Source organism: Zychaea mexicana (assembly GCF_025766255.1).
Source record: "Zychaea mexicana strain RSA 1403 chromosome Unknown BDB00scaffold_78, whole genome shotgun sequence".
In the NCBI taxonomy this organism is placed as follows: Eukaryota; Fungi; Mucoromycota; class Mucoromycetes; order Mucorales; family Lichtheimiaceae; genus Zychaea; species Zychaea mexicana.
In genome coordinates this window covers 51,873-79,350 of record NW_026516741.1, presented here as the reverse complement: position 1 = coordinate 79,350, position 27,478 = coordinate 51,873, and the positions used below count along the sequence as shown (strand labels likewise).

The 27,478-nt window shown below is 43.3% G+C and overlaps 13 protein-coding genes across 13 annotated transcripts; 7 read left to right on the top strand and 6 right to left on the bottom strand.

Annotated features, from left to right (window-relative positions):
• Positions 1-362: 362 nt before the first annotated feature.
• Positions 363-738, top strand: BDB00DRAFT_790671 (casein kinase II regulatory subunit-domain-containing protein; the record flags this gene model as incomplete). Its single annotated transcript, XM_053120980.1, has 2 exons — positions 363-422; positions 496-738. 2 exons carry the CDS (start codon positions 363-365, stop codon positions 736-738), a joined length of 303 nt encoding a protein of 100 aa, XP_052976221.1.
• An 84-nt stretch (positions 739-822) lies between these two features.
• BDB00DRAFT_875798 (uncharacterized protein) lies at positions 823-2,274 on the bottom strand (the record flags this gene model as incomplete). Its single annotated transcript, XM_053127403.1, has 7 exons — positions 823-1,080; positions 1,148-1,246; positions 1,342-1,536; positions 1,657-1,775; positions 1,849-1,879; positions 1,965-2,104; positions 2,193-2,274. 7 exons carry the CDS (start codon positions 2,272-2,274, stop codon positions 823-825), a joined length of 924 nt encoding a protein of 307 aa, XP_052976220.1.
• Positions 2,275-3,602: 1,328 nt separating this feature from the next.
• On the bottom strand, positions 3,603-5,434 carry BDB00DRAFT_840217 (aspartic peptidase domain-containing protein). Its single transcript, XM_053124747.1, has 2 exons — positions 4,951-5,434; positions 3,603-4,862 (listed from the first exon to the last, which is right to left on the bottom strand). The coding sequence occupies exons 1-2, from the start codon at positions 5,265-5,267 to the stop codon at positions 3,668-3,670; spliced, it is 1,512 nt and encodes a 503-aa protein (XP_052976219.1). The 5' UTR covers positions 5,268-5,434; the 3' UTR covers positions 3,603-3,667.
• Positions 5,435-6,149: 715 nt separating this feature from the next.
• Positions 6,150-9,485, bottom strand: BDB00DRAFT_769707 (Sodium/calcium exchanger protein-domain-containing protein; the record flags this gene model as incomplete). The annotated part of the gene is made up of 10 exons (XM_053119832.1): positions 6,150-6,390; positions 6,514-6,630; positions 6,694-6,758; positions 6,850-7,229; positions 7,317-7,545; positions 7,635-7,799; positions 7,889-7,965; positions 8,046-8,215; positions 8,312-8,774; positions 8,909-9,485. The coding sequence occupies 10 exons, from the start codon at positions 9,483-9,485 to the stop codon at positions 6,150-6,152; spliced, it is 2,484 nt and encodes an 827-aa protein (XP_052976218.1).
• A 3,617-nt stretch (positions 9,486-13,102) lies between these two features.
• On the top strand, positions 13,103-15,318 carry BDB00DRAFT_574781 (WD40-repeat-containing domain protein). The gene is made up of 10 exons (XM_053117912.1): positions 13,103-13,316; positions 13,379-13,575; positions 13,707-13,793; positions 13,867-13,948; positions 14,018-14,130; positions 14,212-14,362; positions 14,425-14,510; positions 14,579-14,765; positions 14,883-14,946; positions 15,025-15,318. The coding sequence occupies exons 2-10, from the start codon at positions 13,478-13,480 to the stop codon at positions 15,150-15,152; spliced, it is 996 nt and encodes a 331-aa protein (XP_052976217.1). The 5' UTR covers positions 13,103-13,316; positions 13,379-13,477; the 3' UTR covers positions 15,153-15,318.
• On the bottom strand, positions 15,164-18,377 carry BDB00DRAFT_980319 (magnesium transporter NIPA-domain-containing protein). Its single transcript, XM_053129972.1, has 8 exons — positions 18,095-18,377; positions 17,965-18,003; positions 17,548-17,848; positions 17,216-17,397; positions 16,963-17,116; positions 16,808-16,877; positions 16,523-16,723; positions 15,164-16,456 (listed from the first exon to the last, which is right to left on the bottom strand). The coding sequence occupies exons 1-8, from the start codon at positions 18,203-18,205 to the stop codon at positions 15,484-15,486; spliced, it is 2,031 nt and encodes a 676-aa protein (XP_052976216.1). The 5' UTR covers positions 18,206-18,377; the 3' UTR covers positions 15,164-15,483.
• Positions 18,378-19,304: 927 nt separating this feature from the next.
• On the top strand, positions 19,305-20,328 carry BDB00DRAFT_790665 (pyridoxamine 5'-phosphate oxidase-domain-containing protein; the record flags this gene model as incomplete). The annotated part of the gene is made up of 3 exons (XM_053120979.1): positions 19,305-19,444; positions 19,541-19,666; positions 19,776-20,328. 3 exons carry the CDS (start codon positions 19,305-19,307, stop codon positions 20,326-20,328), a joined length of 819 nt encoding a protein of 272 aa, XP_052976215.1.
• Positions 20,319-21,577, top strand: BDB00DRAFT_574675 (uncharacterized protein). The gene is made up of 2 exons (XM_053117911.1): positions 20,319-21,345; positions 21,571-21,577. Exon 1 carries the CDS (start codon positions 20,628-20,630, stop codon positions 21,174-21,176), a length of 549 nt encoding a protein of 182 aa, XP_052976214.1. The 5' UTR covers positions 20,319-20,627; the 3' UTR covers positions 21,177-21,345; positions 21,571-21,577.
• On the bottom strand, positions 21,285-22,383 carry BDB00DRAFT_574253 (uncharacterized protein). The gene has a single exon (XM_053117910.1). It carries the CDS (start codon positions 22,150-22,152, stop codon positions 21,394-21,396), a length of 759 nt encoding a protein of 252 aa, XP_052976213.1. The 5' UTR covers positions 22,153-22,383; the 3' UTR covers positions 21,285-21,393.
• On the top strand, positions 22,225-23,218 carry BDB00DRAFT_884311 (uncharacterized protein; the record flags this gene model as incomplete). The annotated part of the gene is made up of 4 exons (XM_053128317.1): positions 22,225-22,244; positions 22,557-22,639; positions 22,739-22,904; positions 22,987-23,218. 4 exons carry the CDS (start codon positions 22,225-22,227, stop codon positions 23,216-23,218), a joined length of 501 nt encoding a protein of 166 aa, XP_052976212.1.
• A 385-nt stretch (positions 23,219-23,603) lies between these two features.
• Positions 23,604-25,396, bottom strand: BDB00DRAFT_875791 (kinase-like domain-containing protein; the record flags this gene model as incomplete). Its single annotated transcript, XM_053127402.1, has 8 exons — positions 23,604-23,671; positions 23,740-23,882; positions 24,037-24,340; positions 24,460-24,512; positions 24,613-24,679; positions 24,753-24,804; positions 24,939-25,143; positions 25,239-25,396. 8 exons carry the CDS (start codon positions 25,394-25,396, stop codon positions 23,604-23,606), a joined length of 1,050 nt encoding a protein of 349 aa, XP_052976211.1.
• A 562-nt stretch (positions 25,397-25,958) lies between these two features.
• Positions 25,959-26,533, top strand: BDB00DRAFT_840174 (uncharacterized protein). Its single transcript, XM_053124746.1, has 2 exons — positions 25,959-26,338; positions 26,455-26,533. The coding sequence occupies exon 1, from the start codon at positions 26,170-26,172 to the stop codon at positions 26,323-26,325; it is 156 nt and encodes a 51-aa protein (XP_052976210.1). The 5' UTR covers positions 25,959-26,169; the 3' UTR covers positions 26,326-26,338; positions 26,455-26,533.
• A 54-nt stretch (positions 26,534-26,587) lies between these two features.
• On the top strand, positions 26,588-27,063 carry BDB00DRAFT_875790 (uncharacterized protein; the record flags this gene model as incomplete). The annotated part of the gene is made up of 2 exons (XM_053127401.1): positions 26,588-26,612; positions 26,810-27,063. 2 exons carry the CDS (start codon positions 26,588-26,590, stop codon positions 27,061-27,063), a joined length of 279 nt encoding a protein of 92 aa, XP_052976209.1.
• Between the last annotated feature and the right edge of the window lie 415 nt (positions 27,064-27,478).

Genomic DNA, 27,478 nt, shown 5'->3' with positions numbered 1-27,478 from the left:
AGCGAAAAGTAATAAAACTACCTGTTCTTTTGTATATATAGTCTTTACAGGACAAGCGTTACTCAAATGGGTTCCTTGGCGATACTAGTATTGATATTACGCTGTTATGGTGACTTGCCTTACAGTAAACCATACACCTGGGCTCACTGGGTTATCGCAATCACAAAATAGGAGATTGATGGCGTAATATTAACGGATCGGAAGCAGCTCGGATCAACACATACACGACCGGGCCCATCACAGTGCACGTGTCACTGGAAGGACTAATGTTGGTCCGCGAATTACCATAACAGTCACTGTCATGCGTGCGTCGCCTCTCGACACACACGTACATATTCTTGGACAATCTCAAAGATAAAAGCATGGACGACGACGAGGAAATGCACGACTCTTCTAGTACAACCAGTAGTCAACCGCAATCGGTACTATTTTATGACTAAAAAATATCGCACACACACGCAATTTGACGCCTTACTTAAATATATCTGTTAATAGTGGATCAAGTGGTTTTGTTCGCTTGCTAGTCATGAATACTACTGTCAAGTCGACGACGATTTCATTGAAGACGGCTTCAATTTGACTGGACTAGTGCAGCAAGTGCCCTTATACAAGGAGGCTCTAGAACTAATTCTCGACATGGAACGCGAAGAAGACGAAATGAGCTCCACGATACCCGACGTCAAATGCTTATGGCTTAGCGGCCGCCTTTCGCCCATACCTGGTCAGACAGGTCCATGATAACCGAGCGTGCAGGGCTTTCAAAACAAAAAAACTGACGTTAATTTGGAGCTCGATCCAGGCTATATATCCATTCTCTGCAGCTTACTGTCCAAAAAGAGCTTTCACGTCACTTCTTTTGACTAGCTTGCCTGTCGCTAGGCGCCACATCTTGCTTTCTTCCATTCTCTCGTACACGAGCTCGATTTTCTTTATATCCTCAGCAGTTAGCTTTTTGGATGACGATGACGGGACGCTGGTGGTGGATGTTGAAATGGATGTGGTGGCGTTGTTTTTTGGTAATTGCCCGCGAGTACATAATAATCCGCAGGCAATTTCGCCCCAGTTGGGGTTTCCCAATGTCTAACAAATACACAATACCAACGTAATAACGACCCGTAATTCTTAACTCCCAACTATCGTTACTTACCGGGCGCAACTCCTTCACTCTGCATGCAGCGTCATACTTATTACACCAAAAGCTTTGGAAATCGCCTATAGGCATGTTGCCTATAGACGATGCGAGCGTCTAAATGGTACAGTAAAGCAGTTGCCTACAGAAAAGTATATGTTTGATTAGTATCACTAGGTCATTTGCTTTAAATCACTGTTTACAGTACTAACTTTCTTGCTTCTCCGGCTTGGACGCTTCGTCACCCAACATTCTTGCTGTTGGGTAGACGACGAAGCCGTCTCCTCCGCGTCAGTCTCGTCCTCTGACATATAGTCAAAGGACAAGGCCTGGACGCATTCTATGGAGAAGTGGCTGGAGCAGTCTTCCCGTTGGGCCTCGTACATGCCGGCGCGACGTTGCAGCTTCTTCATAAATTAAAATACAGGAGAATTAAATAAGCTTTAAAAACACTTTCGTATTAATAGATTAAAAAAATACACGCAGAACTCGCTGCCGACGATGCCGAGCCTTGTTCTCGGCCTCACCCTTTGTCGGTTCTTCTCCTTCTTGTACTTGAAGTGAGACTCGAGCTTGCTCTTGACGAAGCGAGTCCAGTCTTGGATGTGCGGCCGGGTCGCAGCCTCACCACGGAGTGCCTCGTAAACTGGCAATGACACCGTTTGGTAGTAGGCGTCCAAAAGGGAGCGCAAAATCGAAGCCTCTGTTGCGCTTGTGACAGAAGTCGGCGTACGCAAAATGCATAGACGCCTAACATAAAATGTGTGTTTATCTCTTTGAGTACCTCTTTCTTACTCTTATAGTAGCGCTGAATCTATATAGTAACTTGACTTACATCAAATGCACCGTCGCGTTGTTGCTGTTGCTGCATTGGTGCAGGCTGCCGTGCTTCCCCTTGAGCAATGATGAGCTCTTTGGGCTCAGCAACAGCCAGCAAAATGTTGCGCTGGTTTTCTTGCACTGAGGCCAGGCGCTCTTCGATGTTACCGATGCGGTGGAAAGTACACCAGCTCTGCTAGCAGTAGCCGAGTCCTGGGAGCTAAGAGCGGTGCCGTTGCTCTACTGTCAAGCAAAGTGGCAGGCGAGGAATAGGGATGGTGTTGGATGGTGCCAGTGCGGTTGGAAGTGCGTACTTGGTGCGACATCGTTGAGAAGGAAAAAGAGTGCCGAGGTATTCGCAATCACAAACTTCAACTCTTCTTTGCAAAAATTCTCTAATGTCGCGTCGATACCCTTCTTCTCAAAATAGTGAAGGAGCTCTATCATCAAACACCCGTTGTAATAACAATCATTAGCAGTCATATTATCGAACAGTGCCACAGTAATTATTTTCTTTAGTGTGCTTACGTGTGGCCACTGGATCTCTGGTTGTATGTGTTTCCAATTTGAAATTGTGACAAGACAAACATAATTTGATCGGAATGAATTGGGTACACAGAAAATGACCTTCATTTCATATTAGAGTAATAATTCAAGTGATTGGCATGGTTAAAATATACTCACCAGTGTTACAAACTGGTCAAACTTATAGGTGTGCGAAATAAAAAGACGAGTATCATAGAGAGAAGGGTAACAAATATGTGGATAACAGAAAAGTGATAAAGATAAGGGGATGAGTTTGTCACATGAGTGACTGAACTTCATGTGAGATGAGCAATTACCGCGTTCAGAGGACTATCAAGTGCGCCGTCATTAGGTTGCATAAATCATGCACCATCATCATTTAGCAATTAGTAGTAAACAAAATTACCAAAATAAGCAATAAATTAACTATCTATCTCACTCGTATGTCCAAGAGTTTCATTTGATTCTGTTCGTATATTAAATCAAAACCCAAGTCTTACACTTTGACTCAACGTTGAAGGTGCAAATACTATTTGCTGCACTACGCATCAAAACGATAGCCTGCTTAATGAAATCCCATCTTTCAAAACCTATGAGAAATCGAGGGACCTCTAGTGAATACAGTGGCTTACGAAAGTTGACTATCTGCATAAAGCCTCCAGAGTTGTTTAATGCAGAATGCGTTTTCTCTTTGGCAACCTCGAAACTCCACGTGATGGGGTAAGAAATAAAAATTGGTCGTCCTGCTATTTCAGCATACTCAGATCTTGAGAGACACCAAACTGTTCTGTCGGTTTGATCGTAATAGACGTAGACGACGGAGTCGAAATTTTTTACCAGACACCGCAGCACTTGCGCAGCTTTTACGATAAGTGGAAGGATAACAACGACGCAGCAGTCTCCAAAAAGCAGACGACTCTACAATTGAAAAGTTTGACATGCAACTCCAAGGCACAAAAAGAAATGCGACCTACCTAATGCTCAACAACATGCCTCTTTGAAAATACGTCACCGTAATGGACCATTCGCGCATCCCTAACTCTTTCTTATCACAGCCTAAATTCTACTTTTGCCTGAACGAAGTGATGTTGTTTTTACCTTTAGCAGATTGATGTTTATGGTCTATAGATCCATACAAATATGAAGAAAGTTAAATATACACTTTATTACATAGAATCTTTGCTATAGAGATAATCACAGTAGAACAACATTGAAAGTCACAAGCATCACCAGTACTAGCGAGGCCATGTGATCAAGGCCGAGAGTCGATGAGGCGCTATAAGGTCCAAAACCGTCATTGCCGTTCACTGAGCCTGATGGGTCCAGAGGTCGCCAATAACCATCGTCAGAAGGCGTTGGTCTAGTCTTGTTTAACGAATCATTCGACATGGGCGACATGACAGCCGGCGCAAAGCCCATACGATAATTGCCAGCATCGTGGACAGTATAGAATGAACGCATCACAGTTTGGCCGAGTATATACGAGACATAGCCACTGGGTGATACTTCCATTGGAAGGATACCAAAAACACACAGTTCCGCGTCGCGTGGATCGAGTGTTTCGTTGGGAATAATCAGTTCACGTACATGTACTGTCAAATTGATCCCGTCGGCCAATCGGAAAGTCACCTCGGCATTCTCGTCATTGTACATGTTGCAGTCCACCAAGTAGAGCTGGTCTTCGGTGTTGTAAGTGGCCGTTGTTGTGAGTGATTCAACAATACCACGCACCACATCTGGAGGTGCATATGAAGCAGTACTACCAGTATCAAATACAAAATTATCGCTTATGTCGTATGTGTAATCATTCGTGCCTTGGGCAGAAGATGTTGCACTAACACCAGCGCCTTGAACGGCCCAATAGAGATATTCATCGCTGATGCCGGCCACGGGTATTGTGTACTTTTGGACCGCCGTGTATTGAAGCTGCCCAGTGAATTTGGATTCGTCAATACCACCGAATGTCATTTCTGCATTTCCGGTGTAACCATATTGGTACTGGCTATTCATGTAGACTGAGAATACCGGTGATGCGATCAAATTGTTCTTGATGAGGTTGAATACGAATGGTTCGCCACTATAGATTCCGCCTGTGGCTTCTGCAAGTGCAGGAAATCCAAGACCAAGGATACCGCTGCTAGGATTGTCGATTGCATTGGTGAGAACTGCGCGAGTGCTCTCGACTTTTGCAAAGGTTTGGTCTACCACCGCTAAATTCTCGCCAATGGTTACTGTCTCGGTGGCTGCTTGTCCACGGGCAAAGCCTTGGGCATACGACAAATGAATATTTCCAAGCTTGGCTTTGTATGTTGAGGACTGATCTGGATCGTATCGTTTCCCGGGACATAGATTCTGAGGACATTCGGTAGAAGCGATCCAAAGGGTAGAGCTAGCATGATGTTCAGCCATGTGCGTTAATACAGTACTGACAATTGTATCACGTGGGTGATGCTTTCGCCGGGTATGATGAGACACACCTTCCAGTATCAATAGTGACGTTAAAGAGCTGAGGCGGTGTACCAAATCCCATCTCGACACTGTACTCGCGCCCGTACATATTTTGCAAAGCAGCTGTCTCGACTGATCCCGTTGTTTGGCGCTTTCCAAGAAGCGCACGACGACGATGTTGTGTCAGGACAGGTTGGTTACGAAGTAGAGTCAGTGTAATAGTGGAGTCGCTCGCATCATTGGCAACGGCGATGGCGGAAACGATGCCAACAACGGTAGACGCAGCGAGTATCCACGCAACAGCAATTGTAGCTGGAATTGACCAGAAGCGTCGTCGTAATAGCATTCACAAACAAATAAGCAAAAAGGAAAGTTGTGATAAAATAAGAAAAGTAGTTGAGAGTTAAAAAGTTCAATCAAGATCGAAGAAGAAGAAGAAGAAGGAGAACAGAACAATCAGGTGTGCGAAAAGAAGAATTATTCAAGCCGCTATTGTTGTCCCACTTTTTTGCGAACCAGTTTTCTGAATCAAGGAAAAAGGTACTTTGCTTTCCGACCTTTCGCCTTTTAACTCAATTTTCAGTAGTCCGGTAAAACAAGTTGCCCTGATCGTTCATGCTTCCATAATAGGATTAGAGCCTTATGGACAATGGCGAGATTTAGCATTTCTTCAAGTATGACAGACTTTTCCCAATGAACCCGCACGTGGAAATGTAATAATTGAAACGGGGCGAAGAGCGACTGTCTCCGCTCCAAACAATTCTTTGTCGCGTAATTTTGCCGAAGAAAGCTCGCACAAACCAGCTTTTGTGTGCACAGGATGGATGTATGAAAAAAAGCTTAAATTAAAGTCAAGTAAAATAGTAGCATTTGAACCTTTAGTGATATGGCACATATTTTTCTTGAGAGCTTTTCAATTACTTTGCATAGTATGAATATATAGAAATGTTGCAAAATATTGGAGACAAAAAACTATTATACAATGAGAAGAAAAGAGTATACAGAGGTACTGGAAAATAGGGTGAGTGGGTTGGGGCGGTGGGGAGGGAGGAGGAGTATGAGAATGGGGTGCGGAGCCGGTGGACAGCGGTGGCGGCAGTAGAAACGATTGTATGACATTGGTGGAGTATGTAATGCACACAGGCGAGTGTAGTGTGAATAGTGTATAGGAATGTACGGTTTGTTGTATGTGTGAATTAAGAAGGGCAAGGAGGTATATCTAAATATTTTACGGTATCAAGGGTGGTGCAGTAACCACTTGCTGTTGTGCTCCTACACTGGGATCAAATCCAATAAGGATACTCTTTTCGGTGAAAGGAGGGATAAAGTAGAATCCAGCCAACAATACACAATAGCTCATGATGAGGATCGAGCCTTTAAAGTAGTTGGATTTACCCTCCTGGTATGTATATGTTAGTAGAAACACCGAGAAAATGACGCAAATGACGTCCCACCGTGGAAACACGAGACTATGGTAGCAATTGTAAATTAGAGTGGGTGAGTATTAACACGTTTTCCATCGTAATCGTACTCCCCACTACAAACGCTCGTAGATGTTTATAGTTTCTTCACTGCTCTGAGCTGTAAAGTACCTGAATGAGTAGCGTGCTAACTCTTCTTTCCCCCAATTATACCACAGCGAGAATGCGACCATAGCTGGAATTTGTATTAGGCACACCTGCAGTGCGTATGCTGATCCGATTTCCATGCTGATAGTAAATGGATAATTAGAGACAATTCGATTTGATGTTCTAAATAGTTTCCATATTTACCTGAGCACAATGTTACCGTATAAAGCAAAAGAGATGGCATTCATGAACTCGGTGATGTTGGGTACCTAGCATCCAGAAAGTTAAAATAAGGTCAGGCTTAGCGGATGTTGAAACAAAAAGAAGAGCAAAAGAGTCATAGACAGAAATGAAACTTACCAAAGCGAAAAGTGTCAGTCCCAAAAACTTTTCATCTACTGCAAGGTTATCCATGACCTCATCCACAGTGTCAACCAAAACTTCAGCAATAATCGAATAGAGCAGTGTACATCCAAACAAGATGGTGAAACTCTTGAATTTGCTCCAATTCGGCGAGTCGTGTCCTGCAGCCTCCTCTTCTTCCTCTTCTTCGGGTTCTTTCGCGTGTACAAACGTAAGTGGAGCAACGGCAGCTGGTATGACTGGACTATCCTTGTGAGACTCTGAATGAGAAGGGTGGATCGTAGTGTTGATTGAGTGAGGCGAAGGGTGTCGTCCGTCTGTAGATGATGATGGTGCCATAGCAACAACTGGACTATATGGAAGCTGGATGCTACCTTCTGTTGCTGTTTGAACCGTGTTTTACTTAGTGACTATATACGCGTATAACAACACACCCAGAGGGAAAAAAAACCACGACATACCACTCATTTGCGGCTGCTTTCCATTCTGATGATCCCCGTGTTGTTGATCTGTGTGTTGTTGCTGTTGCTGCTGTTGTTGCTGACCAGGATGGTGGATCAAGTGTGAAATAAATTGACCTGGCATCAATTTTTGATAATACGAGCCATGCTGTAGAGGTGCGCTGTGTTCAGGTTTCTTCCACACCATGTCAACATGTGTTCGCAAACTGAAAACAATGCCAATGACATATGCCTTCATGATAAAAAAATAGCATAATAAAAGAAACGCATCAGGTGTGGTAGTATGGAGAGAAGCAGAGAGAGAGAGTGAATGAAACATACCGAAGGTAAAATGGCAGCACAGAACCACATTAATGGCTTGACGCTGTTTTGATACACCGGATCGATTGTCGGATTCATCTGATCGTAATAGCAACGCGAGCATGCGATGGTGCCGCCACTACCCGGTTCAACTGTGTCAGGACATCCAGCGCATCGAAGTTCAAACTGAATAACGATATGAATGTCCATATTAGCAAACAAATATGAAACACCGATCTTTTTGTACTGCAATTAGTTCGTGGGAGGGACGTTACCGATCCAAACATTTGATAAAACAACGTAGGAGTCAGAGCGCCAATAATGGCCATAATCAGCATGGTCGAAGTCACCTCTATCAAAGTGTTGTATGCCACAGTTAGAATTGTCAATGTTATTGTTTGGTAGCTGATGAACTGTTTCATCTCTACTTACCTGCACTTTTGGCGTTGAACCTTTGCTCCTTGCGTTTGAAACCTCCACTGATCATTGAGCACCCAGGCATGAGCAGCACACCCGCCATGACACTGCCTATCAGTGCGCCCTCAACCAGGGCACTTTTGCCGCTCATGAGTGCCACTGCATACAGAATGATTTCAATAATACTAGAAGCGCAGAGAAAGAAAAGCACAGATTAGTCCGGGATCGTGACGCAGGTAGGCGAAGGTGATGTTCCCCGATTTCACCATGTTATTGTTTACCTGCCAAATGAAGCATTCAAAAAGGCGCCGATGCCCATACTGGACTGGGCCGAGACCGAGCTTACTCCCATTCCAATGAAATAGGACAGAGGAATGACGGATGCAAGTGACAGCGCGAAGACCACAGCTGGTTTTGTGACGAAGCTGTCTGGGAAATAGTGCTTGAGCACGTATTCGTCAAAGATTACGAAAAACACCAGCGGCATCAAGTTGATAAACATGATGTTGATGCCATCATAGGTGTACTTGTAGTACTGCAAGCCGATGGCTTGGTATGTGCACAGCAGAATGACTGCCGGGCGCCCGGTCTGCTGCATGTGAGCTTGGCCTGATGGGCTCGACTTAAAGCGAAGACTAAGCGGATGACGACGAAGGTGTCGAAGGAGGATGAAATTGAGTTTGGACATGGGAATAGTGATCACGCAAAGCCAGCATATCGCTGATACGATAAACATCAGAGGGGCTAATAGAATCAATCATTCAATTATCATCGTGAGAATTACTAGACGTTATCAATGCTTCCCGTCATCCCCCTCCCTAGCAAGAAAAACACCCTTTCTGTTTTATTTAACAAGTATAAAAACAATTCAAACTTACTGGCAATAATGAAAAATAGCAGATAATACATGCATCCTGCTGGGCCTGTCTTGACGATATCGATAAGCGAACGCAAAACGCCTTTTCTTTTTCTTTTCTTCTTTTTGTCTTTGGATCTGCCAAGTAATCCAGTTTCTTCATCGTTCTCATCCTCATCGCTTCCATCGTCGGTTGTGACTATGGACACGATCGAGGAGCCGTCATCCTCAACATGACTGATCGTGGCACTACGGGATGTTGCTGGAGACAGCGGGTTCTTGATGACCACTTCACCGTGGTGCTCGACATAGCGACCAAATGGCCATAGCAAGTAATATGCGAGTTCACGCATGACACGGGCATATGCATACCCTTCAGGTGGTACTACGATCAAGACGACTGATATGATAAACATTACCAGCGCCAGCCACCAGCCGAAAATGAGGAGCCATAGAATGTTTCCAGGGTTCAGAAACAGTTCTGGGGACGATGAAGGGGACGAGTGTAGTGCACTATTGGCTCGACGAACAACGGATCGTGATTTTTTGTACAAGGCTGGTTTCCAGATTGGCAAACCGAACGGATGGCGCTTATTCATTTGCTATAGGAGATATACACACTAGCGTGGTTATCATATATGCAGCAACTACTAAAGATCCATGGATTGATAGATACATAGACAAACCATGGGAATCATGATTTATTGATGGTGAACATACCTCTTGTCTGTCTTTGAGTGTCATTTCATGCTCTCCACTATCGATCGATGCTCGATCGTCGCCATCACCATTGCTGAATCGAGTTGTACGCGATCGGAGCTTATCAGCACTATCAGTAGCGTCGTCGGGCGACCGATGGTCGCTGTCGTCCATTGTGGTGTCTTCACCCTCATCGTCGTCTTCATTGCTGTTACTATTATTGTTGCCGTTGTCGAGGTCGCGTTGTTTGCCAGCTTCGTCGTTGCTGTAGTCGCGCTGTTTTGCAGTGGCACGCTTTTTTAATCTGTTGGTATGACGAGCTGTAGTGTCGCTGCTTTCGACTTCTGCAGACGAAGAGGACGCATTGTTGATGGCGCCATAGTTATTATCTCGTTGGCGCTGGCGACCTTTTTCTCCGTCGGACGACCGATCCATGACAAAAAGAGGGAGAAAGAGTAAAAAAGGATAAAACGGGAAATAGTTAAAAGAAGAAAAGAAGTCCAAAAGAATGGGGGGGTTGTGTGGGGGTGTCTTTTTATATTTCCCTTTGTTCGTTTGACATGGAACAAGGTTCAAGTCAGGTGGACTTGACTCGGTCCGCTCTTTATCGTTGATGAATGATTGGAATCCCGACTGCGAAAGGGGGCTGGCCACTAGCTGCTTGGCTGCCCCGCCAACTTAGCACCACCCTATCCCCTTAAACCAGTCGTATACTTTGGAAACAAAGAAGGCATGCGCACCTATTGTGTTTCCCACTGGTTCACGCACCTCATTATGTGTGCATGGCACCTTATCTCCACTGTGCTTTATCGATTTTGGTATAAAAGCAACCATATGGGGTCCCATTGCTCTGTTTGGCAAATCTTGTGCTACCTGTTGACGCATCAACCCACTGTCCATATCTCACACGCGCTATGGGACGTAATGCTGTAATGACAACCTGTTTTGAGTATCATCATCTGCCGGGTTACATCATTCACGAAAGAGACTTTCTTGTAACCCTCTTTATCGTCTTTCTTTTTGTGATGAACCGGAGCTCAGCGAAACTCCTCTTTGATCCATGATATTTCATAGGAGATTGTGTTAGTCGAGAGCAAACATTGAGGTCTCATATTCATCTCTTGTGTTAAAAGCAAATCGGATGTTCATTGCTGTCCCGCATGTGCTTTCTTCTCATAACTCTGTCATATGCCAGAGTATCTGATACTTTCTCTTTTGCGATTCACGATCACGGGATATGTGTGCAGGTACCTCGTTATTACGCACCTGCACATTGCCCCTTCTCCAACCTTCTTTTCGATATGTATCTTCTACAGGAATCTTTTAATTTCATTGTTCTACAGATACAGTAACAAAAGAAGAAGGAATGACGCGATAACCAGCTACTTGAACCAGGATGAAACAAACATGTAGCAGGTTGTTATTATCAATTTAAAGTTTCAGCCCGCCAACAATTTAAGTTTTCTGCTGCTGGGGTTCCTGAATATCAGAAAAACTTGGACATCTTCTGCTGTTTTGTGCAAATGGACAGTATCACAGAGAACGACATGTCTGTTCTCTAACCTGACGGGCTAAAAAAGAAAGAGTTTCTACAAATGACACGATATTGCATCCACGAAAACCTAAATACTACATCGCATACATCCGACTTTCATCTTGTCACCGTGGGTCCGTATATAAGTGTCGCTGTTGCTGCCGTCTGTTTTCTGCTCTCTGTCCCTTATTCCTAGCATATGCTTGGGTCCTCTTCAGTAAAGTCGAATGTGTAGTTAATGTAGTCGTTGGAAACGTGACCAATTTACAGTATAAAGTAGTAGAGTATGATAAGACATATTCTGCCTTCCTTGAACGCCTTACAGCAACAGTCTTGTTGCTACTATATGTACAGACATGGGAACCGAAATACTCTCAACCACCATGCTCGAATGTCCAGAAGACACCCACGCTCTTCTTTGTGAGCCTGTCTGGTGCACACACAGAGATGATGGCGCATTTACATGTAGAACGGAGCATGGTCTTCCGAATACACAGTTACACAGACTGTGGGGTAGTAACAACTGCTGATCAGCGTAACAGAGAGGGCTATTTATGTTACAATACAGTATTATTCTTCCGAACAAACAAAAAACAAACAAACCTCACCGTGGTGGTTCCGCCGCCGACGACGAAACGCTGATTTATATGGTCAAATATACATGTAGAGATTGGAAAGGCAGAGCATCTGTCACTACGTACATTCTGTGTTATCAAAAAGTAACCATTTATTGTCAATGGGCCAAGAATCAAAAGGTCACCGTGAAACAACACAATAGCATTAAGGCGCACCCGTGTATTCGACGGAAGAGATACACAATGAAGTAGGGAGCCATGGTTTTTTCTTCCAGTCAAGTGGAGGGCTCGCGATAGCTGATTATTAACAAACTCTCTTTGTCTGCTAATACACAATACGAGGACATCCTGGGTTTAAAAAATACTGTTTCTACTCATAATAACTTTTATTAACTTATTGAAAGTTTCCCTGGGGCTCACAGCTCAACAAGCTAGCAAAAGGTTTTTAAAGGTGACAAAAGTTAATGTGAGTGAAAAAAAAAAGCCCTTTTTTTGATTCGGGATGTACAGCCATTTGTTATTGCTGAAGTGCTATGTACTCTGTGTCATTATCTAGAGTTGCTATCAGGCACCGTCATTTTTCTACTGGATAAATTGTAGAGAGACTGATTTCCAAAAAAAAAACCAAGCACTTGAGCTATGAATCACGGCTCAAGAAACCATCGCAAGATAGTGAAGTCGATTAATATGTGCTTTTGATCATGTCCGTCTTTACTGGGACCTTACATCCCAGGAATATTGGAGATGATGGAGAGAAGTATGGTCAAGATTAAGTTTACCCGATGTCGCGAATGATAGAGCCGACCCACACACATTTGGACAAGTTCTTTGTTCGAAATGTCCTGTAATATCTTGGTTTCCATGATATTCGTACATTATTTAATGAAGAGCCCTTCTTTGATTTGTCTTTCAAACTGGGTTTATAAAATCGAAGCTGTTGTATAGAACGTTTTTGAGTAGAGATAAAAGGCACAAGTCAATGTAACGGGGGTGGATGGTGTCATTTTTGACGTGACCAATTTGTAATAACCTCTTTAGTAAAACGTTGCTTGTGATGAATTTTTTTGGTATTGCCTTTCTATTGTCCACTGTAGCTCAACCAAATGTTACAGATATTGGAGTATAGAGACAAAAGCCTTATGGGCTATCTTCCTTTTCTTTATTGCCATTTTAAAAATGAAAAACCTAGAATAAGCACGTTTGTGAAAAGGCAATATTGGAAAGGATTTACTTGGCATTAGCACCGGCGCAAAGAAGCCATATTATCCTTGAAGAAAGCTTTTTTTTTTCGTACAGCTAGAGCTCACGATGAAAACATGGCTCTTCAACGTGCTATCTAACAATAGTAGTGGCCTTAGATTGACCCAAAGCGATGCGTGTATAACAAAGAAAACACAAGCTGCCTTTTCTTTTTTTGGCTGCTATGGTTTCCATATGACGAAAGGAAATTGCTGCAATTTTTGGCGACTTCAAAGTCCCACTTTATTTTTCACTTTCCTCTGCTTTTGTGACACTTTCTTGATCATGTCACTCAGAATCCCATTCACAACTGTGGCACACAGCCCTTCTAAACCCGAGATCGTACTCGCCAATGGAAAAGAATTCATCGTTGTTAACACAAGGTGACTTTTTGTTTCCTACACTTTGATTTAAGAAGACTTTGATCTAGACGCGCTTCAAAAAGAGACTGATCGATCATACAATTGACTATAGCACCGGTGAAGCTGTTAAACCCATTGCTGAAAATGATCGTAAACAGGAGTATAACGAATTGTACCGTATAATGACGTTCAACAATGACGGCTCATTGCTTGCAGCCACAGGCGATGACAAGAAGATCAATGTATACGATACCTCGAACTGGACACTCAAGTATTCAAGGTAAATAAGTATATGCATTTCTGAGTGTATCACTAGACACGCTCACGCACCCTTGGACATGTGGGATTATGGTGCTGTGACCTTAACCCAAGTAGGATTTGGATCTGATCTTTTTGTGTGTAAAAAATTAGAGTGGCCAACAAGCGCGTCAATGCGTTCCAATTCAACAATGCCTCGACTGAGATTATTTGTGCAGATAAATTTGGTGATGTTTACTGGTAAGTTTGACCTCGTCTTACATTGCAATGATCGTAGTGTACAATGACTCGCCTTGACGTTTGAAACAATTAGCCATCCTGCTAAGGGTGATGATGGAAAGGAAGATGAAAAGCTGGCGCCCGTCGTGGGCCATGTTTCCATGGTGACAGATATGGTGAGTTAGCACAAAAAAACCGATGGAATGGAGAATAGCTAAAACTAATGCTATTCGTGGCTATTGTAGACTCTGTCAAAGGATGAAAAGTTTATTATTACGTCTGATCGAGATGAACACATTCGCGTGAGCAACTATCCTAATGGCTATAACATTGAATCTTTCTGTCTTGGACACACTGAGTAAGTAGGATCAAAATTTCAGAGAGTTGAAATACCCCTCTTAGTATGTTTAGCCGTGGGTGATTGATTGTTCTTGTTTAGCGTTGTGACCGACATCCAGCTTTTACCCTGGGATGAATCTCTGCTGATCTCTGCTGGTGGTGATACCACTATCCGTGTATGGGACTTTTCGAAGGGAAAAGAACTTCAGAATTTATCTATCAAAGAATACATTCAACCATATATGGCGAAGGTAATTGGTATACTATGTGAAAAATGATTCACCTTTTTCTATGCGACTAATACATCGGATAGGCTACCGATGCTAACTCTGAAGAACCAATGGTACGAAGACTTGTGATTGATGCAAACAAAAAGTTGATTGCTATTGTCTTCGCAAAGTGAGTTATAAAGTTTATCTTTTGTCTGTTTTTCTTCGCTTAAAGTATACCAACCAAAAATGATATAGAACGAGTGCTATTGTGCTTTTGGAATGGACCACCGATAACAAGTTGGTCCATAAGAGCACCCAGGAAGCTGGATCCACAGTATTGGACGCATGCTTTGATTCGCAAGGCAAATTATGGGTATCGCTTGCTCCAGCTGAAGGAGACAAGGGCGAATTGTTGGCGATCTTTGAAGAAAAAGAAGGAAAGGTAACTATAGACCTATAGGATTAGAAGAACATCGGATGTCAGGCGAGAGTAACGTCCAGGCACACAGAGAGAGGAAGACAGTAAAAGTTAAAAATCAATCGTTTTTTTTTTCTGTAGTATGAGCGTTTGCCCGCTGACAATGAACTTGTCAAGCAAGTCAACGCTATTGAGACTGGTCTCGGTAAGTTTTTTTTTTTTGGGAATAAGCTTTTGTAATATACGGTTTGGATTTGCTAACAGGGAAATCGGGTACATGTAGTGGAAAAACTTCCTGATCTTTACACCATCTTTGGTCTTCGGAAATTGCTCGATCTTCCTGACTTTGTTCAAACACCCCCGGATAAGGCTCGCAACAAGAACAAGAAGCGAAAAGTTGCAGAAGAATAAAGAAAACAAGCCTTCTTTTGATATTCATTTTTGATTAGATATGTGTATGGTGAATCATTCTTGTTATCGTTGAGTGAGAGACTGGGGATGAGGGTGTTTTGGGAGATACAAATTTGGGAGAAAAACAGAACAAGTATACTGATTAGATGGGAGGCGCGATATTAAGTGACCACAACACATGGCACAATTAAAGAAAAGGGAAGGCATCATCCAGTCGATTTTTGATACAATATATATATATATATATATATGGCAAACGAAAGTTAAAGTTATCGTTGTAGTAGTTTTGGTAAAGAAAAAAAAAATGTAATAAGAGTGGGGGGGGGTATCATCAACTCAAATCTCTATATTCGGTGTTCTCCTCGATGTCAACCAATCGTGCCGAGTTTCTCTTGGACCCCATTGGGACCAACTCCCGATCATCTTCGCTATTGCGCTGCGAGGATATTGTGGATGCAGTAGGGATATCGATTTCCACGGCGTCCGCATCGGATTCGATATGTAAAATCGAATCATGATGGTGGCTACCGACGGGTGTGGATGGGTGATGGGATGGTGATGATGCTCCTGATGTTATGATACCAGTAGCTGCACTAGCAGAGTGGCTGCTGCTATTGCCTTGGTGATTGTTATGGCCTGTCAAACCTGAAATCAAATTACTGAATCCTAAAGAGTCTCCACGTCGATGGTGTAACCCGAATGCTTGTTGCCACGTAGGCGATGATGGTGGCAGTTGGATCGGTTGCTGTTTAGGTGGTTCCTCATTGATACGGTCTACCAATTGCGACGTCAACGAAATTCCTCTAAACACAGAGCTTCGTCGTCGTCGTCGGTGTGCTTGTTGCTTGGCGGTGGCGGCTGCGTTGTTGTTGTTGGTGCTACCATGCCACTCGTCGTGTGTTACAGGAACAGTTGTTGCTGTTGACGATCGTAAAGCCGCGCTCATTCTGTTTGGATTGAGTAGACCCTCGGTGCGCGCCGTTAGTGAGCGACGCGGGAATGTAGGGTCTGGCGCGAAATGCGCGTGTGGTGACGACGATGAACGTGGCGGCGCAGCTGGTTGTACAGTACCAGCAGGATTATTCGAGGTGCTATTTGCTCCATTGTGATCGGATGATAAAACTGCTTCATCCGTCTCGGATACGTAAACGGCTTCATCTACCGGTGTATTGTTGGTTGAGGTTGTAGTGAACTCTACTGACGAACTGCTGTCTGCTCTAACAGACAACGGAGGCGGTTGCTTGTCTCGCTTGGATGTAATCAAGTAGACACCGAGAAATTCAACAGCACAGCCGGTCATAAATCTACGCATATTTGATCAGAATGGATACATTATGAATCAAGCATCGTAAAGTCAAACTGTAACATACCTTGAAGTTTGATCCATGGTCATATCATCAAAATCATGGTAAAGAACAGCACTTCCTGCAATAGCAGAAATTGTAAACAGCACAAACTGTGTAGGGATCACCTCAGTCGAGTCGAACCGTTGGAGTGCCTTATTCAAGTACTTAATTTGAAGAATAGCCGTTAGCACCAGAACAAGGATCAGCACGTAGGACACGGGATAACTAGAAAAAAAACCAAAATCAACACCTGAGTAACTGATATCGAAACTTGTTTATACGAGCAAATGATACAGAACACAAACATACGCAAACATCTTGAAAAAGGTTAAGCTTAGCAATGACGATACGCTTTTTGTACATAGCACCGTATATCCACCTGAGCAGTATAATCAGTCCAGTCAATAAGCCTAACAATAATCCACATTTCTCGCAAAATTCTATGTGTAGCATTGACAAATTACCGTAGATTGCAACCAAACCGAGATCTATCATGATGCTTTGAGAGCCATAGATAGGTGACAAAATAGTCAAGGCGGTGATCATTATTCCTGTAATGATAAAAAAGACCAGTGACCGGGTCTGTGTAAGTGCTTCCATAATGAGATCTGGTGAGAGCTAAATTATAAAAACAAACCTTACTATTAGCACACATTACACACACACACACGGATAACCCGTTAACAGAGAAACAGTTTCAAGACTATGCTAACTTACTGCTGTTTCCTTTGAGTTGGAACTCAGAACTACCATGGCGGCGCCTAAAACGGCCAAGAGCACTCCAAGCAGGTCTCGTTTTCGAAACACTTCCTTGAGCATCAGGGGTGCCAGGATTACATTTGTAACGAGCGTGGTCGTTCCCAGGGGTGCAATGGTCGAAGCAGGTGCAAATCCGTATGCTTGAGAATATGAAGTATAGAAGGTTGTGAGTTTGGAGTTATACAAGGGGAAAATGGGGCTCTGGGCCAATGCGAGAAATCCCAACACAGACACAGACACACACACATGAACACCGAAAGTGAGGAAATGAGGTGATAGCAAAAACATACCCACAAAGTTACCGACTTCTCCCAAGACCATCAAGGAAATACCGAGCCACCAAAGCTTGGATTTCAGATAATCGGATTCTCCTCGCGTTTGCTCTTGTGCCATAGCCATAATGAACTTTTGATGATCCAATTCCTCTTGCTCGGACCGTGGAAGCTCTGCCGATGAACGTGGGGATGAGTATCCATCGTCTGGAAAAAAGGCATTGCTCGGATAGTATGATTGCGCAGTCGATATCCAGCGTGGAGGCTCGTCCATATTGGCAAAGTACTTTGCGACTTGGTTTTCTTGGATTTTATTATGCTAAATACGCGGCATTCATTATTAAATTGGGGCAGACCTTTCTTTCTCTCTTTCTATCATACGAGTGTGTATATGACTCTTTTCTTCCCGCATTTCCTTCTCGAATATAAACTTACTGCCAACTTTTGGACATTGAGCGCAACTGAAATAAGCATCTACAAAGAAGAAACACAACGTTGCAATGACCATAAGCTAGTATTCTCATTATTCAGACCTTCTCCAGAGGGTGACTGGAAAACTACTTACATTACCACACACCGACACAACGACACCTATAAAAGTATTGAAGGCTACATCGCCATTATCGTCGGACGGTGGTTGCGGTGGTAACGTTGGATCCTGTGCAGGATTATCCATGAGGTATGTGGGTAGGAATTCGTCCTTTTTTCTTTTTTCGCAGGCGGATCGTCGTTTTTCCTGTACTATTTTTCGGTTTGGCACACCTCCTTTTCTCTTTAACTCCCTCTCTCAACGAATACAGAAAAGCTTTAAACTGTCACCAAGGTTTCAAAAACGAGAAAAGAGTAAAAAAAAAAAAAGAGGCGCCTGTAACCATTTGCGGAGCTTGGCAACACAGCACTTGTTTGCTGCAAAGTTACCGCGCATATTCGCTCACTCACCCATGACGTTCAAGTAGTACAACAGTCTTTACAGATGCGTGAAGTTGTATGATATGTTTTCGTTTAAATGTCTGACAAGAGCAATGATTGTGGCTATGTTTCCACGGAAGTCATAGCCGATATGATGACTGAATGCTTAATTGGTTGCTACGCGACAAGACTCTGTTACCTTTCACCCGCTGTTGTCGGTGGCATCATGCACTCACACACGTACTTTACTAAATGAGTATGGATTAACATGAGTTTAAATTTGTTTGGTGTTAACATGTGGCAACCCACATCAAGTAAGAAACAGTCGCATCGTTGTGGATGGCGTTCCTTCTGGTAGCTGAATATCAGAGAAGGATAATGCACGGCGATCTTTCGGTACTGCATAGCCTTCTTTCTTTTTTTTTCCTTTCCCTCCGAAGAGATGTAACCTAGAGACCCGCGCTAACCCGAGCTAATAGCATAGGCCTGTAGTACATGTGGTTGGTGGTTCCCGATCACAACGTCAGAACATCTCGTCTTATTCGCTGACGTTGCTATGGGACTATCGTATCGTCTCTAGCTACGCAAGATAAGCGAATTGATTTGGTGCAGTTTATGCCAATTACAAAATATATATTGACAGTTTCAATAATTGCTAAGGAACAAAAGGGGACGCCTGAGGAGGGCCGCCAATGCAGAAGAGGCATTATCCAAGCCGACGGATTGGGAAATAATTATGTCTCCGAATACATTTTTTCCCAAGGTGGCACAACGCGTGCTTTATGTGGACGCACGTTTTCTCTTCTTAATCGTATAAAACAGCTCGTTCTCGTCTGCCGCGAGAGATTCCCTGCCAACCAGAGACAATGTCAAGCTCACCATGGAAGACATTTCTAGCATCACAACTGCAAACCAACATTGAGCGAGTAGGCTTGTCTGCGACTTATGTTTCACTGGCCACTGTTCGCCCTGACGGCACACCAGCCAATCGGACCGTTGTATTCAGGTTTGCTTGACAATAGAGAGTATTACACTCGCCCCTTCAAAAGGTTGCAAAGAGACATTTTTTTTTAAAATAACTATCATGCCTGGCTATATGTAGAGGATTCGCAGGAGAAGATCATAGGTCAGAGACGGGCTGGCAAAGCGAACTATTGACAGTAACTTCAGCCAAACGGTCCCGCAAAATGGCAGATATCGCAGCGCAGCCGATGGTCGAGCTCAGCTGGTAGGGGTTAACCAACCAGAAAATAAAAATAATTTTGGGAGGGGAAAGGAGCGAGAGGAAGGAACAAGAAACCCAAGACAGTGGGAACGGTGCCTAATGCAAAAACAAGGTTCATGGCTGGAACACAGGAACAATTCCGCGTCCACGGACGAATGGTTGCTGTGCAGGCAGGCACAACCAGTGACGCGTTGCGTGGAGTATTGCCCGACCCAGTGACAAAGAAAGGAGCTGGTAGTGCAAAGGACACGAGTGCATCATCGAGTACTGGTCTTGCGACTCGGGCATTTTTGACAAGGCTATCCCGAGAAGGAGCAGGAGACAACAGTGACGGTGGTAATACATTCGATTGGCAAGTTGAGCGGTTGCGGCAATGGTATCGGATGAACGATCAGCTTCGTGGCACGTTCCCCGAAGCAGGCGACGGAGAGCCGCTGGCAATCGAGAACATGGACAATGAGGGCTGGTTTGTCAACCACGATCCTGCAAAGCAAAAGCTGCTTGAGGCTGGTTATGAAAATTTTGCTCTTCTGGTGATGCAGGTCGAGTCTGTGGACTATGTCAACCTCACCACTGGAGAGCACTCGGTCTTCATCAAGCCCAAGGAGAGGCAAGAGCAGGCGATGGAGGAAAGCAGCAAGTGGGTGTTCAAGAGACTGTCATGAGCAATAAACAAGGGTTCATCCGATACATGAGCCGAGAAAGCTGTGATGGTGTGTGCAGCTGCTGTTGTGGTGGTGTATAGAAAGGAAAGGAAAGGAAAGGTGTGAGAGGATACGTGATACAAGTTTTTTTTTTTTGTTGTTTTCTCTTTCTTTCTTTCTTTCTTTCTTTCTCTTTCCCTCTTCTCTTTTCTCACGTCATATCGTTCTTTCCTGTCCTTGTAAATACTACTTTGTCTTTCTCCTTACGCACCGGCCCTTTTCCTTTCTTTTTTCTCAAAGATAAGCCTTTTTGGATTTTCATGGATGATAAATCCAAAGACACGGTCTCGCTCAGCGTCCCTGACTCGCAAGACGATTCGGCACTGCTGAAAAAAGAAGCTGGTCTTACGCCTCCTCCAGAGTTGACTGTCAGCAGACCTGCTACTGTTGCTCCCACAACAACAACAACAACGGCAGGAGCAGGAGGAGGAGGAGGTCGACCGAAACTCAACACCATTCACAGCTCAGACGCCTCTCGATTCATGACACTCGAACGATTGCAACAGAACATGTCCCTCAAGTCACCCGGGAACAAAAAGGAGTCGTTGCAAGAGCAGCAACAACAGCAACAGCAACAGCAACAGCAACAACCACAGCAGCAACAAAATCAAGAGCGTCAACTGACTATTGAAACTGCAGTGTTTCCAGAACAACAACCGATGTTTTCGCATAATGAAAAAACCAGGCGTCATGGTGGCAGCGGGTCGCAGGTAGTTTCGCATGATGAAAACTTTACTGAAACGCAAACCAAAATTAATGCAAAAACACGGGTATGGTTGTATGTGGGGTTGATGGTAACAATTCTTTGACACGAAAAGCGTGCGATCTGGCAGTGAATCGACTCGGGCACCACATCAAACCACCACTAAACGCAATAGACGACGGCCTCATAAATCCATGATCAAGCCGACTGAGATATTTGCACAAAACTTGAGCGACGCTGTTCTGGATGCAAATGGTAAACTTCGGGATGATAAGGTTGGGGGTGGGGATATACACATATTAGGACTATCATTGCTACTACTACTATTGTTGTTGTTGTTGTTGTTGCTGTTGGTGGAAGAATCTATCGGAACCCATGGCGAGTGACTGATATATACAAATTAGGGTTCTGTGTGGAAGAAGTGTGGAGGTGTGTGTGTGTGTGTATGTACGATGTCGATTGCAGTAACAATAACGAACTTTTGCTTTTTCTTTTTTCAGACTCGGATGAACAGGAAGCGTTTGTGTATCGCGATCATAGCTCGCTGTATCCCACGCTCCCGGCTTCTTTTCAATGGTCAGCAAACCAGGACTATAAGCGACACACCGATGGCGACTCTTATTATACGAAACCACGCCGTCCAGTACTGCGCTCAGCTGTATCTGATTTGCCTCCAACAGCCATGCTTCGAGCATCGGCTCCTTCTTTCCGTCCACCATCGCAACCATCAACTCCACCACAGCAATACCCACATAGTAATTACAGCAACGATAATAATAGCAGTAAGCGACACCATTACTTCCACTCAAAGCAAAAGCAGCATGACTGGTACCCGAGCGACGCGGACGAAGAAGCAGCACCATTACTACTACCACGTTACTCATCACCCAATCCAAAACGCAAACGTCGGCAAGGAGGTGCCTTTTACAATAATAGCACCAGCAGTAACAAGAGGTAAGTAACAACTTGGTAAACACCATTACATCATATTTGTTTATATTGCGTACAAAATCCCTGTAATGTCTTCTTCGTCGACCAACACACCCAGTAAACTGGGATTGCACAAACAAAATAGCAATCATTACAACAGCAACAGCAAGACGAGACGGAGGAGAACAATAGCCCTTTGGGCTCTTTTCAGCACCTGTGTCGCCATGACCACCATGTGGTTCATGTTGGTGTTCACGGCCTTACCATTGGCGACAGTCGAGGTACTGGAGCTAGCAAATGTGCTCGGGTCCGCCAAGGAATTGTTCTTTGATCTCAATGTTCGCGCCAGGTAAGTCTTTTCTTTTTTTTTTTGCGCACGCGGGTATATCAATGAGGAACACATAGAGATAGTCGCATCCAACCCCGGTTCAGCCGTAGTAACCCCAACATTCCCAAGGTACAAGTTGCCCAAAAACAATAAAATAGCTTATGCAAGTTCTTCATGTTTTAGAAACACCAATTTCTGGTCGATTGAGATATCACATGCCTCCTTCAGTGTTTTCGCGTCCAGTCATTACGTACCTACTACTACTACTACTGCTGCTGCTTCCTCAATGGCAATAAACAATACATCATCCGGTAATGATGCGCCATATCAAAGTGTACTAGTCCGGTTTGCATCTATTATGGCTAACACCTTCACCCCTCTCCTTTCCATTTACTATTATGTAATAGCAGCAATGGCAGCCCCTGTCGAGTTTCTAGGCACCATTTATGAACTTGATGAACCACTTGTGTTTCAACCTGCGCGGTTCTTTAAACCCAGCGTCAGCATCGCATCTAGTCAAATACAAATCAAAGAGCCTGGAAAAACAAAAGGAGACAGCAGTGGAAATGAACGATGGTATGTTAAGATACATGATCGTTATCTATTGAGTTTGTTGTTGTACAGTATATGCTCACTACAACTTTTTTTTTTTATCAAGGTCATTACTGATACGCTATCCATATGAATTAACTGTGCGAGGAGTGCTCAGATATCGCGTGATTCCACTTGTACCATGGGCCCAGATGCATTCTGCGCGAGTATGCCAAGTTTCTCGGGTTGACCCTGCCACTGGAGACATTTCAAACATCCCTGAAGCTGAAAAGTCCATTTGCGACGACCCATCACCCATCGAAGTGACAACATCTAGCATATACCCTGCTCCAGTGTAGCTATACCCTCTCTCTACTCTCTCAACTTTGCGCTCTTGATCCCGCACCCCAGTCTCATACATATATACAACCACTCATTCATACATATACATATACGTACATACATACATACATACATACATCCATTCACTCGCACTAACCATTTTCTTGTATCCCAAAGGAGAAAGTACCTTTTTTCGTTGTTTTTTTAAACCTTTCTTTTTTTGTATTGTGTACCAAACATATCGCTGCTATCTCCATCCATAGCTTCCCCTGCGTGCGCTATCCTCTTTTTCCTCTCGTCATCATGTGCCCGCCGTGATCTACATTATCCGTTATTTTTTCATACTTACTATGCCACAAAAGAAAACAACCATAAAGAAGATGATATACATCTTCTCAAAACTTACTTTTCTTTTTCCGAAACCAAGTTTCTGATCTCAGGATATGTTGGTAAAAGGGATGGATCTTGTGCTGATTATCGATTTTTTCATTTCAGTAAAAACCTTTAACCTTTCCCCCCTTCCTCTTTCTCATCTTACCTCGAGGTGATTCGGAAAAGTATGCGTGAGCTAGTGCTTGTTTTACCGTCAGTCGAGTTCGCGGGTTGTATGTCAGCAAACCTGCCAAGAGGTTCGTAGTATTTTCACTGAAACGCGGAAACACAACCTTGATATTGTTATAGCTGATATGGAGAAACAGGCACACACAATGTTTAGTTTCCAACGTCAGTCTCTCATCGTAATGTGTATATATATATATATATATATATATATATATATATGCGTGATCACGTATAAAACAACAACAACAACAACAAGAACAAGAACGGAACCTACTCTTGTTTTGGTAAGATCAATGACTTTGCCAAAGGCAATTTAGAAAATCCGGGCCAAATGTGTTCGTTGGGGGTACCCAATAACTTGACAATCAAATCCAGTTCTGCCTGTTCCGTGTTGCCCGGTAGCAGGGGCCGATGTTGCATTAACTCGCCCAGAATACATCCAGCTGACCAAAGATCCACTGCTGTGGTATACGTGGCTTCTCCAAAAAGTAGCTCAGGTGCACGATACCACAACGTGACAACGTTGGGTGTCATTGGTTTACTTGGTAGACTGACTGTTCGTGCCAGCCCGAAATCAGCTGGATGAAGGAGGAATACGCAGAAGCCGTTGTGAGTAATAATGCTTATTAGACCTGTTCTCTCTTCCCCCCCTTTTTTTTCTGTAGTGACAAAAGCAAGAGACATCCCATGTGCTTACCAATTTTCAATAACCCAGTGGATGTGAGTAATAAGTTGGACATCTTTAAATCTCTGTAGGTACAATTATTTTTTTCAGTTCAATATGTTCCATCATCCACACTGTAAACTACATGCTGCCCTTGTTGATACCTCATTGGCTTGCTTTTCTTACCTATGTATAATGGATTGACTATGACAATGCTCAAGGCCGCGTAATAATTGTAGCATCAGGCATTTCACTAGTAACCCAAAACACCCATTAGATCCAAAAACAGATTATCAATCGAAAAGCAACTCCAGCTCTTAGTTTACCTTCAGAAGGAGTATAAGCAGTAGGCACCATGTCCAGCAAAGTTCCCAAGTCCTGTAACAAGAACAAGAACAACAACAAAGAAAAACGCACAAGCACGGGTCGCCATACCGCAATCGATCAGCATAAATTATATATTGTAACTGTGGATATATTAGAGGAAGCACCCTCCTCCATCACGACAATACCTGTTCACAGTACTCCATAACTAGAAATATAGACTCCAACTTGGCTCCCACAGCAACGTCCGTGACATTGACAATATTCGGATGTCGCATGCGTTTTAGAATACTAATCTCGCGTAAACTCGAAATTGGCATGCCGTCGGTTTCACGTTCCATTCGAATCTTTTTCAATGCAACGATCTGTTTGGTTCTAGTATCTTTAACTCTACTACAATGCCGCGTTTTGTTAAGTTTTAAAAAGCAGGGAGACATGGTAGCCAGATTGCCAGTGTTGCATATCGGGGGGGGGGAGGTTACACGTACTAGACCACGCCATATGTACCTTCACCCACGCGATTAAGCTTTTGAAAATCATCCACGTCTCGGCAATCGCCGAAAAATGGAGATTCTCTGTATGTAACCGTCGTGTCTCGAACAGTCGTTAGTTTTGATTCTCGAGGTTGTTTATTGCTATCGGTCATTTTTAGGCATTGGGTTGTAAAAATCAAAAAAAGTTCGACTGTGGAATTGGAGGAAACAAAAAAAAAAAAGAGAATACGAAAACCGTCGCAGCTCAGCCAGAAAAGTCCTGCAAAATTCGGGTAAGTAGTCGTTGGTATTGCTAAAGGCCCGGCTGAGTGCGGTCTGTCATAAATAATTTTATGCCTTTATCCGGTACTTGTGCTAAAGACTTCATTATACGACGTATAATATAAAAGTATAAGGGGTAGTTTTTTGCGGTGAGGTGATCCAAACTTGCAATAATAACACCAGTGATGTATCATCAATCGTAAAGACTCTCACCTGGAAGCCAATGTCCATCTATTACTGGTTCGAGAGTACAATCATATACTACGCTTAATTAATTATATACTTTCAGCTTTTACAACGTCGCTTGAAGGCCCGGACAAGCAGTACAGCAGCAGTGGTTTGAGCTTTCACATTGTTGTAGATGCTTAATCACCAACTTTGGTATCTCATTGTAGTTAGCTGGTATTGCTGAATAAATAGAACATTTATATTAAAAACTGCTTTTAATATATGCAATCATCACATTGTACTGTAATACTGTAGTGTTAATGCGTGCTGATGCTAAGAATCCTGAATTCGTCTAACAGCTTCTCTGTCTGTCACGTGGGCCATCATTAAATGGCTAACAATACATTGATAGAAATGTAAGGGGTATATGTAGTACTTTGCAGGATCGCATATGAGTACTATTATGCCATCATTCGAGGGGAGTAGTTGACGTATTATGATGGCAACTCGTTGTGTTCACACGACATACACTCCTTTCCATTGTGATTTTGATCAAGAACCAAGCTTACTGCAGCAAAATGCACTGCTCTGCCACTTTTTACATCACGACTTGCACAGGATTAAAATTATTTTAAACGAGGTTATCGCGTGATCTAGAATTATTTCTATTGAGGAGTGTGCGTTTATTTAATTTAGATTCTTCCAAGTAGAATGATCATTTGCATAAAAAGGTAGTTGTCTTCAAATGTGCATAGCCCACACGTTGGAAAGAGGTACATACGTTGTCTTAAAATACGTAGCATTTAAGCTACAGTGCGTATTCTGTCGTTCTAATGAGATAACGCGGACATACTATAGCTTATTATAACTACAACGCTCCGTACTCACGATTAGCTGGGCAGACCTGTTAAACTATGACAATGATACGAAAGGGTGGTAGTAAGTGAACTTCAAGAGGGAAAAGCATTAACTCTTTGCAGAACCTGAAACAAAAATGTATCTCAAATAAAAAAGTGGGGAGACGTCCCCAGCTGATTTCCTCTCCCGTTTCTTTCTTATTAAAAAAATATACCAAATACACACACACACACGAAAACGACGGCTGAAGAATATGTCACCTACCATTGTGAATTCAGAGAAAACCGTATCACCAGAAGGCAATGATAACACCGATTCCGACATGCGGAAATGGCTTAAAGAAGCTGAAGATGCAGAAAACCTCATGGATCAAGTCGAATCCAGAACCGGTAACTTGATGGCCAAGGTGGATGCTCTCCTTGCTGAAATGACCGACATTCAGCACGAGAAAGAAAAGGAATTGACCGACCAAAAACAACAAGACGGCCATCATCAGTCTTCTCCTCCCAGTAGCGACAAGCAAGACCAGTAACAAGAAGAAACTCTGTATATATTATACCAACCAACCAACCAACCAAGCTAAATCCAAATCATCGGCACTCATTATCATCATCGTCGTCAGTATATGTAATAAAATATTTTTTTAAATAGTTGTTAAATGGAAAACTATTGATACAAGAGAAAAACCAGGAAGAAGTTTAGAGTATAGAATATTATATAAAAATATAGAAAGAGTGGGTAAAGAAGCGGAGGTACCTATGTACAGAGAGATAAAGACGATGCGATGGAGAATCGTTGTATATACAAGAATCAAGATGACCTTTTTCTTTTGTTGTTGGTGGCAATAAGGGAGGTGTGTGTGTGTGTGGGGGGGGGGTGTTACTGTGGCGGAAGAGAACCGGATAGGCAGGCTAGTGGGACGGATGTATCATCATCATCATTAATTA

Excerpts from the sequence above, each read along its gene's own strand:
- BDB00DRAFT_840217 (XM_053124747.1), bottom strand. The coding sequence starts at position 5,267 with ATGCTATTACGACGACGCTTCTGGTCAATTCCAGCTACAATTGCTGTT. Across the intron at positions 4,863-4,950 it reads GTCACTATTGATACTGGAAG|CTCTACCCTTTGGATCGCTT; the intron begins GTGTGTCTCATC and ends ACATCATGCTAG.
- BDB00DRAFT_574781 (XM_053117912.1), top strand. The coding sequence starts at position 13,478 with ATGACGTTCAACAATGACGGCTCATTGCTTGCAGCCACAGGCGATGAC. Across the intron at positions 13,576-13,706 it reads TGGACACTCAAGTATTCAAG|AGTGGCCAACAAGCGCGTCA; the intron begins GTAAATAAGTAT and ends GTAAAAAATTAG. Across the intron at positions 14,947-15,024 it reads CGCTATTGAGACTGGTCTCG|TGGAAAAACTTCCTGATCTT; the intron begins GTAAGTTTTTTT and ends GGGTACATGTAG.
- BDB00DRAFT_980319 (XM_053129972.1), bottom strand. The coding sequence starts at position 18,205 with ATGGATAATCCTGCACAGGATCCAACGTTACCACCGCAACCACCGTCC. Across the intron at positions 17,849-17,964 it reads TCAATGTCCAAAAGTTGGCA|CATAATAAAATCCAAGAAAA; the intron begins GTAAGTTTATAT and ends CCGCGTATTTAG. Across the intron at positions 16,724-16,807 it reads ACCTTTTTCAAGATGTTTGC|TTATCCCGTGTCCTACGTGC; the intron begins GTATGTTTGTGT and ends TTTTTTTTCTAG.
- BDB00DRAFT_574675 (XM_053117911.1), top strand. The coding sequence starts at position 20,628 with ATGGATGATAAATCCAAAGACACGGTCTCGCTCAGCGTCCCTGACTCG.
- BDB00DRAFT_574253 (XM_053117910.1), bottom strand. The coding sequence starts at position 22,152 with ATGATTGCTATTTTGTTTGTGCAATCCCAGTTTACTGGGTGTGTTGGT.
- BDB00DRAFT_840174 (XM_053124746.1), top strand. The coding sequence starts at position 26,170 with ATGATGGCAACTCGTTGTGTTCACACGACATACACTCCTTTCCATTGT.